The sequence below is a fragment of the Oncorhynchus keta genome, chromosome 30 (genome assembly GCF_023373465.1).
Source record: "Oncorhynchus keta strain PuntledgeMale-10-30-2019 chromosome 30, Oket_V2, whole genome shotgun sequence".
NCBI classification, from domain to species: Eukaryota; Metazoa; Chordata; class Actinopteri; order Salmoniformes; family Salmonidae; genus Oncorhynchus; species Oncorhynchus keta.
Window position 1 is genome coordinate 45,585,138 of NC_068450.1, and position 15,709 is coordinate 45,600,846.

The 15,709-nt window shown below is 43.2% G+C and overlaps 1 protein-coding gene across 1 annotated transcript in view; it reads right to left on the minus strand.

Annotated features, from left to right (window-relative positions):
• Positions 1 to 202: 202 nt before the first annotated feature.
• The window catches only part of LOC118363976 (glycine receptor subunit beta-like), a 29,321-nt gene continuing 13,814 nt past the window's right edge, over positions 203 to 15,709 (minus strand). Inside the window, exons 4-7 of the mRNA XM_052487020.1 lie at positions 7,440 to 7,592; positions 5,819 to 5,917; positions 5,016 to 5,206; positions 203 to 1,562 (exon numbers count right to left, since the gene is read on the minus strand). Of these exons, the coding sequence (XP_052342980.1) occupies positions 1,317 to 1,562; positions 5,016 to 5,206; positions 5,819 to 5,917; positions 7,440 to 7,592 (689 nt within the window). The 3' untranslated portion in view covers positions 203 to 1,316. The remainder of the gene's footprint in view (positions 1,563 to 5,015; positions 5,207 to 5,818; positions 5,918 to 7,439; positions 7,593 to 15,709) is intronic.

Here is a 15,709-nt window from a genome sequence, read left to right on the forward strand (position 1 = left end):
CCATGTGAATACTTTAGTGGGATGGGGGTTATGTTTCAGGTATCTGACAATACGGTCTTCCAAAATGAGATCAATCTTACTTTCTTTAGTTATTGTAGTAAATCTGTGATAAATGTGTTTAGGGACAGACAGATTTAGACTACTACAAATATCACAAATACATAAATGTGTGATTCATATAAACATTTATTGGTTAGTTTGTAAATTGCACATTTGTAAATAATATCTATATGGTCAGTTTGTTAACCCATTTACACATGATATGTAGTCATGTGAGAGATGGTCATAAGTTACAATTCTCGTCGTGGCAATGTCAAATAACCATCTGAACAAGGATAAGATGTTTCACATATCAACAGGAGTACTGGAGAAAAAAAAGTCATATTAATAAACATTGATAGATCTAATATACTGTATTTATATTCATATCAGCAATTTTTTACATGCAATTGTAAACTTTTTGCCAATGCCATCTTATCAAACTTGCCAGCAAGTTCCGGCAATTAGCGCCAAAATCAGAGGACTGTAACGGCGTTCGTTTGTTGAAGGAGAGTCGGACCAAAATGCAGCGTGGTGGTTACTCATGATCTTTAATGAAAAAAATAGCGATACATGAAATAACTAAATAAATACAAAACAACAAACGGAACGTGAAAACCTAATTACAGCCTATCTGGTGAACACTACACAGAGATAGGAACAAACACCCACGAAATACACAGTGAAACCCCGGCTACCTAAATATGGTTCCCAATCAGAGACAACGAGAATCACCTGACTCTGATTGAGAACCGCCTCAGGCAGCCAAACCTATGCTACACCCCTACTCAGCCGCAATCCCAATAACTACAAAACCCCAATACGAAATACAACAAAATAAACCCATGTCACACCCTGGCGTGACAAGGACCTGGCATTTACACTAATATTTTCAATAAATAATTAATTGAATCTATTTGAATTTATACTTTAACAAAAACGTAATTCTTGATCAATTTTTCATTGATTATTATTTTCTTAATTCTATCTATTGTCAAATCATTTGTATATTATTCATCTCATGAAATACACCTGTGATGCTTTTCTTCTTTTCCTAGTGCCAATCATGAATTAATGGACGATGTGATTTTTTTCTAGTGCTAATAATGATAGTTAATAATATATAGATTCATATAAATACATAAACAACTTGAATTAAGGAAGAATGGATCAAAATACGAGATCACAGGGCAAAGATGGAAATGAGTAGAAAATGTGGTCTACAAGCACAGCTGGCTGTGCCCAAAATCCTTAAATTAATTCCATGATCAACAAGTTCACGGATCAATAGGTGACGTTGAAAAGGGGTCGACCCGCTTGGCGGCTGAGGGGATGACGGGTTTGGGCGGTGGCGGTTTCTTGGCCTTGGCCTGGCTTTTGCTAAAGCCGTGATGCAAGGTGATGGGCTTCCCGTAGCAGTCGAAGAGCTCAAAGTCCTGCGGCAGTGAGCCAACAATGCTGAAGTCATTGGTGCGCAGGTCCGACTTGGAGGTGCAAACCTTTTTGCACCGGGTCTCTCCCACCTGGAAAAGGGAAAAGTGGATAGAGTAACAACTGCACAATCATTGGAGGAGCAGAGGGTCAGCCAAAGAGCAGTGCCCCTTAACCCCTTAACTGCTTAAATGCTGTGCTCAAGTGCACAATGGCAGTGGGTGGTGAGGTGGTGATGGGAACAATTGAAAACATTGCATTAGTCCCACTACTCCAAACACTCCTGTCCAGTCACTCTCCAGCTCTCTGACTTTCTCTCAGTTAACGGCAACATACATCTCGGCAGGCAATGCAACAGGAGTCAGCTAGAGCTCCAATCACATCCCATTTCCTCCTCCCTTGCTACAGATGGCAGCTACTGCCAATGCTGAGCCATTGCGGCCAGAGCCAGAGAGACGTCGACAGTAGTGTTAAGCCAACCAGAGAGGAGCCTGACTCAACGTGGGGGAAAAAAATCAACAAATGCCCTGTTCTGTTTCTGTCATAGCCAGCGACTCAGTCTCACATTTAAGGAGCCGGGGAAGCGCGGAAGGAACGCAAATGGGTGCCACAGATCACCTGGCCCTTATTACCAGGGGAAGGGGGAGACAATGGAAGAATTGAGGACTTGCCTGACTCGACTTTGGAAAGGAATGGTGATGATGCTTGCCATACCCTTTGTACATCTCAAAGCCTGTCCTCCGAGCACCTCCAATTTAATTAGGCCTTCATTCGTGTGACATTCTGACATGAGCAGATTTATGACTGCGGTGCTTTGCCAACCCTGTCAGGACTCTTTGGTGTGGTTTCGATCAGATCTGTTCTGTTTTTTTCCAATGGTTCTTGGGTGGTTGTAGGGTAGGATGGAGACATACGGAGATGATCACTCTTGCACGTCCATATATATACATATATATACAGTGGGGCAAAAAAGTATTTAGTCAGCCACCAATTGTGCATGTTCTCCCACTTAAAAAGATGAGAGAGGTAGGTACACTTCAACTATGACAGACAAAATGAGAAAAAAATTCCAGAAAATCACATTGTAGGATTTTTTATGAATTTATTTGCAAATTATGGTGGAAAATAAGTATTTGGTCACCTACAAACAAGCAAGATTTATGGCTCTCACAGACCTGTAACTTCTTCTTTAAGAGGCTCCTCTGTCCTCCACTCGTTACCTGTATTAATGGCACCTGTTTGAACTTGTTATCAGTATAAAAGACACCTGTCCACAACCTCAAACAGTTACACTCCAAACTCCACTATGGCCAAGACCAAAGAGCTGTCAAAGGACACCAGAAACAAAATTGTAGACCTGCACCAGGACGGGAAGACTGAATCTGCAAGAGGTAAGCAGCTTGGTTTGAAGAAATCAACTGTGGGAGCAATTATTAGGAAATGGAAGACAAGACCACTGATAATCTCCCTGATAATCTCCCTCGATCTGGGGCTCCACGCAAGATCTCACCCCATGGGGTGGCTGACCGAATACTTTTTTTTCACACTGTATATGTGTATAATAGAGGTTGACCGATTAAATCGGCATGGCCGATTAATTAGGGCCGATTTCAAGTTTTCATGACAAATGGTAATCGTCATTTTTGGACGTCGGGTATGGCCGATTACATTGCACTCCAGGAGGAGACTGCGTGGCAGGCTGACCACCTGTTATGCGAGTGCAGCAAGGAGCCAATGTAAGTTGCTAGCGAGCATTAAACTAATCTTATAGAAAGCAATCAATCAATCTTAACATAATATATTTTCCAGATTTGACCATATTAATAACCTTAGGCTCTTATTTCTGTGTGTTTGTTATATTATTAAGTCTATGATTTGATATTTGATAGAGCAGTCTTACTGAGCGGTGGTAGACAGCAGCAGGCTCGTAAGCATTCATTCAAACAGCACTTGCCTGCGTTTGCCAGCAGCTCTTCGCAATTCTTGAAGCACAGCGCTGTTTATGACTTCAAGCCTATCAACTCCCGAGATTAGGCTGGCAATACTGTAGTGCCTATAAGAACATCCAATAGTCAAAAGGTATATGAAATACTAATGGTATAGAGATAAATAGTCCTATAACTCCTATAATAACTACAACCTAAAATTTCTAACTGGGAATATTGAAGACTCACGTTAAAAGGAACCACCAGCTTTCATATGTTCTCATGTCCTGAGCAAGGAACTTAAACGTTAGCTTTTTTACATACATATTTTACATATTGCACTTTTACTTTCTTCTCCAACACAGTGTTTTTGCATTAGTTAAACTGAATTGAACATGTTTCATTATTTATTTGAGACTAAATTGATTTATATTAAGTTCAAATAAAAGTATTCATTCAGTATTGTTGTAATTGTCTTTATTACAAATATATATATATAAAAATTGGTCGATTAATCGGTATCTGCTTTTTTTGGTCCTCCAATAGTCGATATCAGCGTTGAAAAAAATCATAAATCGGTCGGCCTCTAATGTATAAATCTCGACGTATACAAAGAGTGCAACATTTTGACAGTGTAGTGGTGTTGTGCAGTAGTGTTGTTGTCAAACCACCGTATTACTTTAATGCTAACTGTCAGTTTCTTTCAGGAAGAGATGAGAATGCACCAGATACACAATTACCTCATGCATGGCAGAATGCCCCTAATGTTGATGTTTTGGAGCTGTAATCTGGATTTTCTATTTTTTTCTTTGGTGAACCGACATGCTGTTTGTTATGTTACAGCAGAATCAGTGGGAAGTAACTTCTGAAAACACACATTTCAATCTTTCTCATCGGCTACAGGGGAAATGAGATACTAATCATACAGTTGCTACTTTTTCACTCAACCATTAAGCTCATTAATTGGCGTTAATTTGATTTACTTTAGATTTTTGATTTGATTTTTCCTTTATTTAACTAGGCAAGTCAGTTAATTAAGAACAAATTCTTATTTTCAATGACGGCCTAGGAACAGCCTAGGAACAGTAGGTTAACTGCCTGTTATCTGCCTGTTCAGGGGCAGAACGACAGATTTGTACCTTGTCAATTCGGGGGCAACCTTCCGGTTACTAGTCCAACGCTCTAACCACTAGGCTACCCACATTCCACTAGAGTCATCTTCTCGCAAATCGCAAGTCTTGACTAACATACATGACGATGTAAATTCATTTCTATGAAGTGTATGATGGAAAATAACATTTCACAAACTAAATCTGTACCTGGGTCAATCTTTATCCATGTAAGGCCAGAGTGCAGGAGATGTTAGGACAATTCAGTCACTCATAAATGCCATCTATTGGTATCTCTAACTTCCCTCTCATCATGCTTAAGGATATATGCAAGGTTAAATAACCATTCCTCATTCAACTGTGAGGGAAGTGGTTAGGGACAACTTCATCTTGACCTTAGATCAGTGTCTGGGGGCAAAAATCACACAAACCTCCCCCCACTCACCAGAAACAAGCCCATCCCCTTACCCACCTTTCCCTCACCCGCCACACACAACCACCCCTCACCCACCTGCAGTGTGCTGACATGACTGGGCGTCCCGCTGGTGCCGTTGACCGTGTTGTTCCTGCCCGCCGCCTTCTCCTTCCCCTTTGCCTCGGACGCCATCTTGGCCTTGTCTGCCTCAATGCGCTTGGGGCTGTTGAGCATCACCTGCACCACGGCGTACTCCACCAGCGAGGCGAAGCCAAACAGCAGACATCAAATCAAATCAAATTTATTTATATAGCCCTTCGTACATCAGCTGATATCTCAAAGTGCTGTACAGAAACCCAGCCTAAAACCCCAAACAGCAAGCAATGCAGGTGTAGAAGCACGGTGGCTAGGAAAAACTCCCTAGAAAGGCCAAAACCTAGGAAGAAACCTAGAGAGGAACCAGGCTATGTGGGGTGGCCAGTCCTCTTCTGGCTGTGCCAGGTGGAGATTATAACAGAACATGGCCAAGATGTTCAAATGTTCATAAATGACCAGCATGGTCAAATAATAATAAGGCAGAATAGTTGAAACGGGAGCAGCAGCACAGCCAGGTGGACTGGGGACAGCAAGGAGTCATCATGTCAGGTCGTCCTGGGGCATGGTCCTAGGGCTCAGGTCCTCCGAGAGAGAGAAAGAAAGAGAGAAGGAGAGAATTAGAGAACGCACACTTAGATTCACACAGGACACCGAATAGGACAGGAGAAGTACTCCAGATATAACAAACTGACCCTAGCCCCCCGAAACATAAACTACTGCAGCATAAATACTGGAGGCTGAGACAGGAGGGGTCAGGAGACACTGTGGCCCCATCCGAGGACACCCAAGGACAGGGCCAAACAGGATGAGCCAGACGTCGATGGCCTTCACATAGGTCACCTTGGGCAGCTCTGAGGCCAGGGACGTGCACTCAGAAGACAGGGAGAGCACCGAGAGGATCCCTGGGAGGTTAACAGGATGGGAGTGAAGATGTGGCCTTGTCAATTAAACATCCAAGGAAGGAGAGCATAGCTTAGCGTTGGGGATACTTCTACATTTGTCTTAGGATCTCAAATTAGCATTTTACCCCTGGACTCTCTAATGCGCGACATAAAATGCACAGCAGACAAGGAGATTCAATTTCAGACCATGAGGATCGCAGTATTTTATTTGTTTTCATCATTGCCTTTAAATCAGAGGTCTAGACTTTGATCTAAACCAGGTGAGTGGTTAATAGCATGGAGAAGACACAGCAGCCCTTGAGAGTTGGAATTGAATACCCCTGGTGTACAGTACATAATAATGGATATATGAATCACCTAAACTAGGCAGTGGTAATGAAACACTCACAAGCCCATATCCCAGGATTTACAGTACAAAGAGCCCAATTATAAACCTCCTTTACCTTTCTCTTTCTAGTGATGAAGATGGTTCAAATAGCCACTGATAACGGAGGGCTATTTTTTTTTCTCCAAATGAACAATTAATCTAGGTTGTTGTATGCATAAAAATCTTTATATAAAAGCGGGGTCCTTATTTCGGATGATGATCTAACCCCATTCGAGTTCACCGTTGCTCCGAAATCATTTTCATCACAGCATGTAAGATGGCCTATTTTTACATAAGACAAGGAAGATGTTGGCTCTGTTGAAACAGCATAATGTTTTGTTTGCCGACGCTTGGTAGCATGTATGGAAGTATTCCATACATTTAATAACATGTACGCTAACATACACACACACTCACAGACATGAATGAATGACATATGTCAAATGGTCACACGCAGGAGATGACTGACCTTTGCTGATCCCATTTACTGAGGTGTCATGAGGTGGCCCTCCAGAGGAAATGGCGGGATGGGATGAAAGTGACAAACAGCTGGAGGTGAATGGTCCTCTTATCCACACAGCTCTTTCCAGACCCATCGGACTGTGTGACGTGACGTCAAATGGGTGAGAAGTTTACATTTCTGACTCATGCAGGCCTGTTGACAATGGACCAGGCGAGTTACCCATACAAAATAAAAAGGTATCTATTATGTATCATGTAGGGGCGACAGTGGAAAGACAATAGGTGGTCCCATTCACTTCCTCGGACAGAAAAGGTAACATGGGAGACTAGATTATATGAAAAAATGGAAAGCAATCATGTCATCATGCAGTGATGGCTAATATTAGGCTGCATTTGATGCCTCGATATGTCAAGACTAGCCTTGAAATCTAAACAATAGTGAAAGTTGGTGTGGATTCAAACTGAATCACACTACGTTTCACTATTGCTTCAATTAGTGAAGCGAAAACAATAGTGAAAGTTGGTGTGATTCAGTTTGGATTTGGAAGCGAACACCACAGACGACACCACAGTGACATGGGAGACTAAAGCAGGCTTGTCTGTTACCCAAAGGACCAACGAATCACTGCTTTCAGGGTAAGGTTAGGATAGGGGTTTACGGTCAGTGGTTAGGATAGGGATCAGAGGTCTTACCCAGAGGGACCCTGGCAGCGCTGGCATTAGGGTTGATCCAGAATGAGAGCCAAGAGAGGACCATGATGAGGAGTGTAGGGGCATAGGCTCCCATCATGTAGAAGCCCACCTGCCTCCTCAGGGTGAAGATCACCTCCACACACGTGTAGTAGCCTAGAGAAGTAAAGACAAGGGGGTGGGGCAGAGGAGTGTGAAAAGCCTGCACAACCAGATGAATGTTGGCCATCCCTTGTATAAGTAAACATTCACAAACTAAAGTGTACCAAGTTTTTCACGCTACTGTTAGGGTAATACACATTGATAACGAAGTAATCTAAAAATGTATTTGGGTATACAATAATATGACTACTAAATGACTGTTGTGATAACTAACTATAATTGCTAAATACCATTGCATTACATCAGTCTATGAATGAAATCATAATAATGAACTACACCTCTTTTCCAAGAGTTTGACTAAGGACAAGCAGAGGGAGAGAACGCATCATCATCAAGATACCCTATATACCAGGCTAAATGTGTATGTTCTCACACTCGTCTAATACCGGAGGCTATTTCCTCTTGGATCTTTTTTCAGAAGCAGAACAGGAGGGGCAGCCCCTGGCGTGTTCCATTTTGTCAGATTCCGCTCTCTTTCCCCCTAGCTCTCTATCCCCCTAGCCCTCTCCTGTACTCCCTGTTCACCCACGACTGCGTGGCCACGCACGCCTCCAACTCAATCATCAAGTTTGCGGACGACACAACAGTGGTAGGCTTGATTACCAACAACGACGAGACGGCCTACAGGGAGGAGGTGAGGGCCCTCGGAGTGTGGTGTCAGGAAAATAACCTCACACTCATAACCTCACAGTAGTGGAGAGGGTAGCAAAAGTTCCTCGGCATACACATCACAGACAAACTGAATTGGTCCACTCACACTGACAGCGTCGTGAAGAAGGCGCAGCAGCGCCTCTTCAACCTCAGGAGGCTGAAGATATTCGGCTTGTCACCAAAAGCACTCACAAACTTCTACAGATGCACAATCGAGAGCATCCTGGCGGGCTGTATCACCGCCTGGTACGGCAACTGCTCCGCCCTCAACCGTAAGGCTCTCCAGAGGGTAGTGAGGTCTGCACAACGCATCACCGGGGGCAAACTACCTGCCCTCCAGGACACCTACACCACCCGATGTTACAGGAAGGCCATAAAGATCATCAAGGACATCAACCACCCGAACCACTGCCTGTTCACCCCGCTATCATCCAGAAGGCGAGGTCAGTACAGGTGCATCAAAGCTGGGACCGAGAGACTGAAAAACAGCTTCTATCTCAAGGCCATCAGACTGTTAAACAGCCACCACTAACATTGAGTGGCTGCTGCCAACACACTGTCATTGACACTGACCCAACTCCAGCCGCTTTAATAATGGGAATTGATGGGAAATTATGTAAATATATCACTAGCCGCTTTAAACAATGCTACCTTATATAATGTTACTTACCCTACATTATTCATCTCATATGCATACGTATATACTGTACTCTACATCATCGACTGCATCCTTATGTAATACATGTATCACTAACCACTTTAACTATGCCACTTTGTTTACTTTGTCTACATACTCATCTCATATGTATATACTGTACTCGATACCATCTACTGTATGCTGCTCTGTACCATCACTCATTCATATATCCTTATGTACATATTCTTTATCCCCTTACACTGTGTATAAGACAGTAGTTTTGGAATTGTTAGTTAGATTACTTGTTGGTTATCACCGCATTGTCGGAACTAGAAGCACAAGCATTTCGCTACACTCGCATTAACATCTGCTAACCATGTGTATGTGACAAATACAAATTGATTTGATTTGATTTGATTTATCTGCTAAAGCTCTGCTGTTTAATTGCATTTGTGAATAACCATGGTATCTCACTTCCTAGACAGACTGCCGTTTCACCATTTCTTTCCCTTGTTATCTGCTTTGGAGTAACGTCATTGAAACACGTCTCTCTCATGTTCCCCTTCAGTCAGTCACTCGGTATAACACACTAGGGGAGTCAACGACCAATCGTATTCACCTTAAGAAAACTGAAATCATGCCCAATGGATGCCGAGCCCGCCCCCTTCATGGCTATAATAAATCCGGGCTCGCACTCATTTCCTAATTTCTTCGCTCTTCAGCTCCTGTCACGCAATTTACAAACTTTTCAAGCACACGAAGACCACGAGATTCGGCTCCGACTTAGTTGTCTGTTAGTGGGAACAGAGCGTACTCCTCCTCCTAGATCAGGGGTCTCCAACATGTCGATTGTGAGCTACCAAGTAGCTTGTAGCCCACCCATGAGTAGCTCGCCAAACAATTCTGAAAGTACATCCAAATTTCACATGTCCCACCGCAAACTTTTGTTAACAAATCTCACAAGTATCAGACACTGCAATCTCCCAGCTACTATCTAAACAATGCAGCATTGATAGTATCCCTGCCCTAGTTAGCCACTATTGGATTAAAAAGCCAAACCTAACAAAATATCTGCAAATACATTTCCAGCAATATTGCCCCTGTCGGTCTGTGTGGTGCGCGCGTTTGTCTTTCACTCCGTGTGTTGATGTGATAAGGGTCTTGTGGATTGACAGAAATACTTTCCCCCAAACCTTCGCAATTAAATGTGAACTGCAAAGTAGGTTTACTTGGCAGAAATATACAGTATCATGAGTAAGTACATCATTTGTATCTATTATTTGTTATTGGCAAAGTATGCCATGAAATGAGCAGTAGCAGTTCAGACTCATCATTAGACTAGCCTATTAGATGGCACCTTCCTCACTTGCTAGATGCACACTTAAAAGGGAAATTACACTCAAAAATACATTTTTGTTTTCTTCCAGACCTAAAAAAATAGGTCAGCATTTCAGCATTGACATGGACTCAGTACTTCCAATTGTGTTGTCTCTCTTTGAACAATTGTAATTTGAGAGTGAAAAAACAACATAAAACCAGGAAAAATAAAACTGAGAAAACTAGGAAAATATAACAATTGGGGAGAAGAAAACCCACAGATTTTATAGGGCCCCCCTTAGAGTAATTAATTAACCATTATTTTACCAGATATATTGGCAGAAAACAGTGCACTACTTTCTCTTCTACACTAAGAACCCGGGGAAGAGTTGCAGGGGAGAATAAAAGAGAAGAATGTGCCAACATGTTTAATTTTTTAAAAGTAGCTCTCATGCTAGAAAAGGTTGAAGACCCCTGCCCTAGATGTTGTGAATGTTGTGTATTGGTTTTTGCAACAACAAAAAAAGCAACAACTTTCTGCTCTGCTTGTGTCGCTAAAGCTTCCTTACTTGGGTAGGATTTGTGTTTGCTAAAAGCCCATTAATTGCTGCTCTGCTTGTGTAGCCAATGCTTCCTTACTTTAGTAAGATGGCCAGCTTAAGACTAAGTTCAAAAAGGCTGACCTCCAACCGCGCCTTAGGGCATGTGGTTTTCAGAATGACAATTTAAGATACTCGCGGGTGCGGTCCTGTTTTCCTGGGGTGAAAACACACTCAGGAGTGAGGCCAGGAGGGATCAGCAGTGGTTGTCGGAGTTGATAGGGGTGTCATCCCAGCCGAGGTGAGGCTCATTCCAGTTTCTCTGGCACTGTTCAGAGTCTGGATTCTGGTGATAATATACTATCCCTGGTTGGCTCTAGAGAGTTTTCAGAGTCTGAATTGGATGACATCAGTCCGGGGCAGCCTAAAGCTCTGGCTTTGGATTCGGCGGGGGAGAGTGAACCATTGGTGGTTAATGCGCCTTTGATGGAGCTGTGTCATAGGGCAGCAGATCACCTGGGGGCGGATTGGCCATCTTTTCCCCCACAATGAAGTTCCTCCAGGTTTGGGGGAAGGTATTTACCTCGTGACCTGCAGTGGTGAAGCGTAGCTTACCGCTGTTTAAAGATTTAGCCTGATGAGCTAAAGTCAACCTGGGATTCCCTTCATTCGGCCGTGTTGGTGCTACCAGGTTATTTAGACTTCATGAATGTAGAGGGTATGGAGGTGGTTTACATACAGCCGATGGATGGAAAGCAATTTACTTAACTCCAGAGGTTAAGAAGGGGGCTAATCCTAGCATGGTGCTTCCAAATAAACAGTGCAGGTTCTCGGCAGATCAGCTGGACAAAGTGTATCAGGATGAGCGTTGGCGGCCAGGTCGTTGAATGTGGTTACAATGCTGCAGATTTATCATATTGGTTTGCTGCAGTAGCTGAATAGGACCGTGGAGGTGGAGAAGCCGGATTCAGAGCTACCCGACACAATCCGTGCTATGGCTGATTTAGTGCTGCATCTTTCCCGCTGTATTATCCAGATTCCAGAGGAGGGACAGGCGGATGTATTTGGATGAGTCAGTTACACCAATAAGGTTGTTTGGCTCGGCTATGGAGTCCTTATAGGCCGTTTCGAGGATGGGTGATGGGGGCTTCAAGATCAGTTTTTGACTGTTTTGGTGCTTCTGGGCAGCGGTGGACATCTTGGCACAGATGCCATGCTGGGTCAAAGGAGAGCAGGGTGAAAGTAGACTCTTCAATGGCGCAGGGTGAAGAAGCAGACCTTGTGACCCTATCTGGAGGCCGAGGTAGGGGGCATGTTCTCGGCGCTCTCGTCCCCAAGCATTTACTGTGTCAATGGGGGCAAGTTACTGGTTGCCGAAGTCCCCGAACCCTATGTGGGCCGGATATTAGAACGGAAGGTACGTTAAGAGGGTCTGTTGTTGATTCTGGTGACTTCCTGTTGGCCCAGACAACCCTGGATCCCGGAGATCGTCCACCTGTTGGGCGGGGACCTGTGGAGGGTTCTGTGTTATTGGGATCTATTGTGTCGGGGGCACAGGAGAGTTTGGCACCCACCACTGCAGACATGAATCTGTGGGTTTTGGCCCCTGAAAAGTTGAATTTGACGGCTACGGGTTTTCCTTTGAACATGATTACGACGGTACAGTCAGTGGGTGTATAGGGTGTTGTATACATATAAGTGGCACGTTTGAGGGTTGGTGTCAGGGAAAAGGAATTTCTCCTTTGGTGGACATTTTGTTGTTCTTGCTAGAGCTCTTTGAACAGGGCCTTTCTTTTTCCACATTTAAGGTATATTTGGCAGCCATCTCAGCTTGTCATGTATGGATTGAGGGTGCTACCCCGGGGCCTCATACACTGGTGGTGTGGTTCCTGAAAGGAGTGCGTCGGCCCAGACCAGTGTCTAAGCCTATGGCTCTGATCTGGAATCTGGCTTTGGTCCTGGACGCTTTGTGTGAGCCTTTATTTGAACCATTGGAGTCTGTGGACCTGAAAGGCCTTTCATACAAGCCTTTCTCATGGCCTTGGTGTCGGCCAAGCATGTTGGGGGTTCTCGACACGTACACCTTTCCTGTTTGGAGTTCGCACCTGGTTATGTTACGGCATAATGCAGTTTTTGTTCCCAAGGTAATGCTTATGTCTTTACAGGTCCCTTGCTTTCGAGCTGTTCCCATTCTCACCTCCTCCGTTTACTTCTAGTGAACAACGGAGGTTGCAACGCTTGTGTCCGGCATGCACTTTATGCACGGATATGGATAGAACCAAGGATATCTGCGTTCTTGGCCAGATTTTTGTCTGTTTCGATAATCCAGCTCGTGGTAGGCGGCTTTCTAAGCAGCGTCTTTCTCATTGGATTCTGAGGGACATCAACCCAGGACATACGACAGCAAATGACAAGGGTTGCCTAGAGGTGTGCATGCTCACTCCACCAGAGGTGTGGTGGCTACTTGAGCATAGTTCAAGGGTATGACGACTGGTATTTTTTGTTGTTGTATTTATTAAGGATCTCCCATTAGCTGCTGCTCTTCCTGGGGTCCTTCAACATTAAGGCAGTTATGAAATGTAATATTTAAAATTGTATATAACACTTTACCCAATACATTTAATGTTTCCCTCAGGCCACTACTCCACTATCACATATTTACAATAAAATATCCATGTGTACGTGTGTGTAGAGTGTCTTATGTGTATGTGTGTCTGTGCCTGTGTGTATGTCTTGATTTGGAATAGAGTTCCACATAGCTATGGCTCTATGTGGTACTGTGCGCCTCCCATAGTCTGTTCTTATCTTGGCAATTGTGAAGAGACCTTTGGTGGCATGTTGTGGCGGGTCTGCATGGGTGTCCGAGCTAGGTGCCAATAGTTTAAAAACAGACACCTCAGTGCATTCAGTATATCAACACTTCTTACAAAAACAAGTAGTGATGAAGTCAATCTCTCCTCCACCTTGACATGCGTGTTCATTTAAGGGCGAGCTATGCTGCCTTGTGTTGAGCCAATTGGAATTTTCTGAGGTTCCTCTTTGTGGTACCGGACCACACGACTAAACAGTAGTGCAGGTGCAACAGAACTAGAGCCTGTGTGACCTGCCTTATTGACAGATTTGTTAAAAAGGCAAAACAATGCTTTATTATGAAAAGACTTATCCCCATCTTAGCTACTGTTGTATTAACATGTTTTGACCATGACAGTCACCTCAACTTGATCAATTTCCTAATTATTTATCACAAGATTTTACAATACAATGATTTTAGTTTCTGAAGTATTTAGGACAAATGTATTCCTTGCCACCCATTCAGATACTAACTGCAGCTCTTTGTTAAGCATTGCAGTCACTGTAATAGCTGAAGTGTATTGTGTTGAGTCATACACATACATAGAGAAACTGGCATGTCATTAGTAAAGATTGAAAAAAGTAATGGGCCTAGACAGCTGCCCTGGGGAATTCCTGATTCTACCTGGTTTATGCCTGGTTTAGGCTTCCATTAAAGAACACCCTCTGTGTTCTGTTAGACATGTAACTCTTTAACCACAATATAGCAGGGGGTGTAAAGCCATAACACAGGTTTTTCCATCAACAGACTATGATCGATAATGTCAAAAGCCGTACTGAAGTCTAACAAAAGACCTCCCAGAATATTTTACATTAGTATTCAGACCCTTTGCTATGAGACTCGAAATTGAGCTCAGGTAAATCCTGTGATCATCCTTGATGGGATTCCACCTGTGGTAAATTAAATTGATTGGACATGATTTGGAAAGGCACACACCTGTCTATAAGGCCCCACAGTTGATATATATCAACCTGGTCTCAAGGCATTTAGTATTATTCTGTACGTAAATCGAAGACTTAATTTAGTATGATATTTTTGGTTTGTATGTGATGCATTAATTTGTGGATGTCCATCACCCATTTTGTATGATATGTTGCTAAACGTATGAGTGTGTTACGAATTCTAGCTATGTCAGCTAGGTCGCTAACATTAGCTAGCTGGCTAACGCTAGCTGGGTTAGGGGTTAATGTTAGGGTTAAGTTTAGGAATGATGTTAAAGGGTTAAGGTTATGGGAAGGGTTAGCTAACATGCTAACTAGTTGCTTAGTAACTAAAAAAGTATTAAGTAGTTAAAGTTGCTGATTAGCTAAAATGCTAAAGTTATCCATGAGGAGATTCAAACTCGTAACTTTTGGGTTCCTTGACGTTTGCGTTATACGCCCACCCATCCACCCTTTGCTTAAGTAACCATTTGTCTTGTGTAACCATACCAAACTTAAGATATCATACTTGGGCTGGCAGGGTAGCCTAGTGGTTAGAGAGTTGTCCTAGTAACCGAAAGGTTGGAAGTTCATATCCCTTTTGCTGACAAGGTACAAATCTGTCATTCTGCCCCTGAACAGGCAGGCGGTTAACCCACTGTTCCTAGGCCGTCATTGAAAATAAGAATTTGTTCTTAACTGACTTGCCTAGTTAAATAAAGGTAAAATAAAAAAATACTAATTGAAGTAACGCATATGTACATTTACTACAATATATCAAGGCTGGCTATATTCATAACTACTCATTTTCACACCCTGTTTCCTGGCTACTCACTCTACCTTTCCCTTCAATAGAGCTTGTGTTTAGTATTTTATTAGGATCTCCATTAGCTTTTGCCAAGGCAGAAGCTATTCTTCCTGGGGTCCAAACAGCTTGCCTGGAATGTAGCTTGCCTGGAGAAATGGAACCAATGGAATAGTCACAGAAGTGCAAACCCCTGCCCTTCTGGCACTCAAACATGCTCAATCAAACATTTGCTGAACCAGGCAATCAAACAACCTCCAGTCTCATGATCATGTTTGTAGAACAGGCTCTCACTTTGTGTTCACTGGTCACAACAATCCCATTAAAAAGGTCAGCCTCACTGCCAGCTGCGATGCTCCCCTGTGTGAGTGTGCTGGGGTTGTGTTCAAAC